The sequence below is a fragment of the Octodon degus genome, unplaced genomic scaffold (genome assembly GCF_000260255.1).
Source record: "Octodon degus isolate 3935 unplaced genomic scaffold, OctDeg1.0 scaffold00056, whole genome shotgun sequence".
Taxonomy (NCBI): Eukaryota; Metazoa; Chordata; class Mammalia; order Rodentia; family Octodontidae; genus Octodon; species Octodon degus.
Window position 1 is genome coordinate 9,486,561 of NW_004524632.1, and position 4,371 is coordinate 9,490,931.

General features: G+C 53.4%; 1 protein-coding gene across 7 annotated transcripts in view; it reads left to right on the forward strand.

Annotated features, from left to right (window-relative positions):
• The first annotated feature begins 241 nt into the window (after positions 1-241).
• Positions 242-4,371, forward strand: part of Rdm1 (RAD52 motif containing 1) — an 8,747-nt gene continuing 4,617 nt past the window's right edge. For 3 of the 7 annotated variants that reach the window (XM_023718245.1, XM_004633885.2, XM_023718246.1), the window contains exons 1-4: positions 242-379; positions 591-770; positions 3,060-3,182; positions 3,645-3,813. In XM_023718245.1, the coding sequence (XP_023574013.1) occupies positions 284-379; positions 591-770; positions 3,060-3,182; positions 3,645-3,813 (568 nt within the window). In that variant the 5' untranslated portion in view covers positions 242-283. The remainder of the gene's footprint in view (positions 380-590; positions 771-3,059; positions 3,183-3,644; positions 3,814-4,371) is intronic. The other 4 variants (XR_002821594.1, XM_023718248.1, XM_023718249.1 and 1 more) reach the window with 2 other exon arrangements.

Consider the following 4,371-nt stretch of genomic DNA (forward strand, 5'->3'; position numbering starts at 1 on the left):
CCTGACGGGAGGGGCGGGGCAGAGCCCTACTTTGGCTCCGCCCCGCCCCGCCCCCGTCCAATCGGGTCCTGCCCCGCTCGCGCCCGGAGGCGCCCTTTTTAAAAACTCGAGGGTGTGTCCTGCGCGGGGGCGGTGCCGAGCCGCGCGTGCGCATTTCCGCGTGAGCGCAGCGGCGCGTGCGCAGTTCCGCGTGAGCGCAGCGGCGCGTGCGCAGTACTGCTTGGGCTTAGCCGTGCAGGCGCTGTACCGTGTGCCCGGGTGCCCCGAGGCTCGGCGGGCTGGGATGGCTGAGCTGATTCCGTTTGCGGTTCCCAGCGGGAGTGACAAGACCTTGCTGGTGTGGAATTTGAGCTCTGGACCCACTGCCGAGGCCTTGCATGTGAGCCAGGGCGGAGGAAGGGAGGAGGAAGCTGCCGTCGCCGAGTGGGTCCGGGACTCCCGCCACAGCGCCGCCCCCTCGAGGGCTCCGTCCCACCGGCGTCGGCGGGGACGCCGGGGTCCTCCCCCGGACCCCCCACTCGAGAGCGTGCGCGGTGCTGGGGTGGGGGGACGTCGGGGGCTCAGCTCCTCTCCGGGCCGGGCCGCCGCAGCGGTCTCTGTCCACAGCGCTGTCCCGCTTCGGCCTCCTGCACTCGGTCCGCGTTCTCCCCAATGCGGCGGTGGCCGGGCCCGGTTTCTACGCCGTCGTCAAATTTTACTCGGCCAGAGATGCCCGAAGAGCTCAGAAGGCCTGCGACGGGAGCCCGCTGGTCCAGAGCACCCCGGTGAAGGTGGGTTCCGAGCTGGATCCTAGGGAGGAATCACACTTCGGATGGTTAGGGGAACCTTTAAGGTTCATGACAGTATATGGAAACTCATGCCCTTCTGTACTGCCCTGCAAAAAGCTTCACCAAAAGAATTTTTTTTTTTTAACGTTTATGCGGCTGTAAACTGTGTTTGTAAACCGGTGTAATGACGCACAGCTGTAATCCCAGAAAAGGGAGGCCGAGGCAGGAGGATCAAGTGTGAGTTTGTTAAGCTCTTTTTTTTTTTTTTAATATTTATTTTTATTTATTACATTTATTTATTGTGTGTTTGTGTGTGTGGCCAGCTCAGCCCACCAGCGGGTGGGGCTGGCTGGCATGTGGTGCCGGGGATCGAACCGAGGTCCCTGTGCTTTGCCAAGCTTGTTTCAAGTAGGTGCTTTAGACCACTGAGCCATCTCTCCAGCCCCTGTTAAGCTCTTGTCAGTAGCAACATAAAGGATGCTTTATCATCCTTTACTGCCTGCCTGTTAGAGCACCCTTCAGTTCCCGCAAGTCAAGTGAAACATCCTTTAATGCGTTGTGGCACCCTGCAAGGTTCTCCACTCCCAGGGTCCCAGGATGAGTTCTCATTGTGTGGGGCGCAGGGTGTGCTATCCCCATTCCTCTCACCCACCAGTTCCCTTCCAGATTGGCCCTTGATCTGTTCCATGCTCTGTTCTGACCTTGTTCAAATTGCTTCGCTCTTTTACCCAGATGTGACTGTGCTACTTGAACCTCTGGGCCCTGTTCAGCATCCCCTTCCGTCCTGGATCCACTACCTTGCAGACATTCCTTAGGTTTTTTTTTTATTTTTGAGGTACCGGGGATCAAACTGGGACCTTGCACTTGCCGGGCAGGCGCTTATGTCGCTGAGCTGTCTCCCTGGCCCCATTCCTTAGGGTTTGAACTATGATCTGGATCTACCTTATTACATTAGAGCGTACTGGAATGATTTGTAAGATTTGTAAGCAGTTCCTTGGTGTCTTGATACTGTTTTGTGAGTGCCGAAGGGAAGACCAACAAGCCGGTGTGTATTTGAGGGAAAGCACACACATTAGACTTACTTACTTAACCTAGAATCTTTGTTCCTGTTGTTCCCAAGTTACCATCTAGTTTGTTCTTTCATAGGGCACATAGTTCTTGTCATTTAAAATTACAGAAAAGGGAGTAATATTTTAAGATCAAGGAAAGGCCTAAAGCACCTGAGAGAGTTGTGCCCCGACTCCTATTCTATGTCGTGAAGTTTTGAAAATGGTAGCTGCTAAGAGCCATGGCAAGGTGGTCTAAGGTGACACCTCGCTGTACTACCCAAGGCTGCCCTGCTAGAGCCCTCGGAAGCTTCCTGCTTGTCTCGAGGCTCTGCTGTGACTCACTGACTGGCCCTGGATTTTTAAAAATCAGCCTTCATTTCTTTTTCATTCAATCATCAGCCCAATGGTCCTCAATTAGAAGCCAGGAAGTGCTGGGCTCTCAGAGTGAGCCCAGGGTAAGAATTGTTCCCTGGGGCACTTAAGGAGCTGGGAAGCTAGGGCAGAGGAAGAAGATACATAAACAGATCAATGAAGAGTGAGGAATGCTTTGCTTTTAAGATGTTCAAATTTGATTAGTATATTCATAAACCATGCTCTTTTCAAGATTGAGTAGATATTCAGAAGGAAGGTTAACGGTATTGACATTTGCATTCCCAGAGAAGCTTGCTGACACAGATGGGCCTGCGGTGGTTTTTAGTTGCTGGTAAAATACACCGAGGTGGGTGTTCCCTCCTCTGCCAGCTTTGCAACTGCAGAACGTGTGGCGGCGGGTTCTTGCCGTCTGCCCTGTAGGCATGTTCGTATGCAGGGCTACTGCATAGGAAGACGGCAGCAGCCCTGCTCACAGCCTTCGCATTCTCCAGTGGCGTGTCCTCAGTTGCTTTTTTTTTGGGGGGGGGGGCGGAACCAGGGATTGAACTCAGGCCCTTGCACTTGCCAGGCAAGCTCTTATTCTACTGAGCCACCTCCCGCCCCTCTCCCCCAGTTGCTTTTATCATCTGTGTTCAGCACCGGAGGTCCAGGAAACATTACCTGTTGCTCAGGGCCCCCGAAAATGGCGCAGAGGTTGAACAATGGTAAAAAGCGTTGACTTCGGCCTCAGTGTGCACGCAGGGCTTCAGACGTTCTGTCCTGTTTCACCTTCATGACCCCGCTCTGAAATTGGTATTGATAACCTCAGGCCGCCCAGAGTCAGGGCTCTGGCTGCTTATGCGGCTTGCTGCTCCATCTCTTGTGGCCTCAGGTTCATCTTGGGAGCAGACACAAGGCAGCTGGACATCAGACCCTTCCCCTGAACAGTTCACGATGCCAAGAGCTGGCCAATTACTACTTCGGTTTCAACGGATGGTCCAAAAGGATCATCAAGGTAAGCGTGGTAGACTTTGTGGGACTGACCACGCCCTCAAGCACGGTGACAGCCCTGCAGTGCAGGCGAAGGGATGAGTGGGTTTGAGGAGAACATGTAGGCCAGCTGTCATGGAGGGCAGGTCAGGGTGTCCGGATTGGTGCATCCCCTGGAATTAACAGTCATCTCGGTCACGTGGGTGGTGGCAGCTGTCGCTTTCTGCTGTGTTTGTGCAGTGTTTAGTAAGACATGGTGGTCTACACTGAGGAATTCACCTGAAAATCTTGCTTGATCTTGAAGCTCTCAGAGACCTTAACTTTTAGCAGGGATTACTGGAGGTTTCATTTCTTTCTTTTAAAATCCTGCGCTGGGGCTGGGGAGGTAGCTGGGTGGTAGAGCACTGGGCCAGCATGTGTGAGGTCCTGCATGCAGGCCCCAGCACTGCACACTGTAGTGGAGAGCTTGGTTTCTAAATCCTGACAGCTGCAGGACCTTTCTGACCTTGAAGGCAGAGACGCAGGAGCTCTGGCCACACCCCGGGGGAAGCCAGGCTTGAGGTTCCTGTGTGCTCTGGAGGTGGTGCTGCCGTCCTACAAGTGCGCAAGCCCTGGGGTCGCCGTCGCGGAGGAGTCGGTGGAGGAGCTTGAGCAGGGTCTGTCACTGCTAGGGGGGCTGGGAGGAGAAGGGTCTTTGTGTCTTTCTTTGTAGGACCCACCTCTTAGCCACCTTGCAGAGCTACTGAAGCCCCTCCTGGGCAGCATTTTTGTGTCTTGGCAGTATAGGTTTTTCTCTTGGGCAAAACCTGGAAGGAACTTGGAATTGAAAATTGGAATACTGCCTCCCAGCCAAGAGGCCTAGGAGGAAAAAAGATATATTTCTCTGGGTTTTGGTTATGGCATTGTTTTATGCTAAAATAGTTCTTCAAATACATATCTCTTGTAGTCTGCAAAAGTCATCTAAAAATTTCTGTAAATTCTTGGTTGGGTGGGGTGTTGCACACCTGTAATCCCTGCACTCTGGAGGCTGAGGCAGGAGGATTGTTGGGAGTTTGAGACCAGCCTGGCTTACAAAGTGAGCTGAAGGCCAGCCTGAGCTGCACAGTGAGATCCTGTTCCAAAACAAACATGGGGCCGGGAAGATAGCTCAGTAGAATAAGCACTTGTCTGGCAAGCACAGGGTCCTGAGTTCAATCCCCAGTACTGCAAAAAAA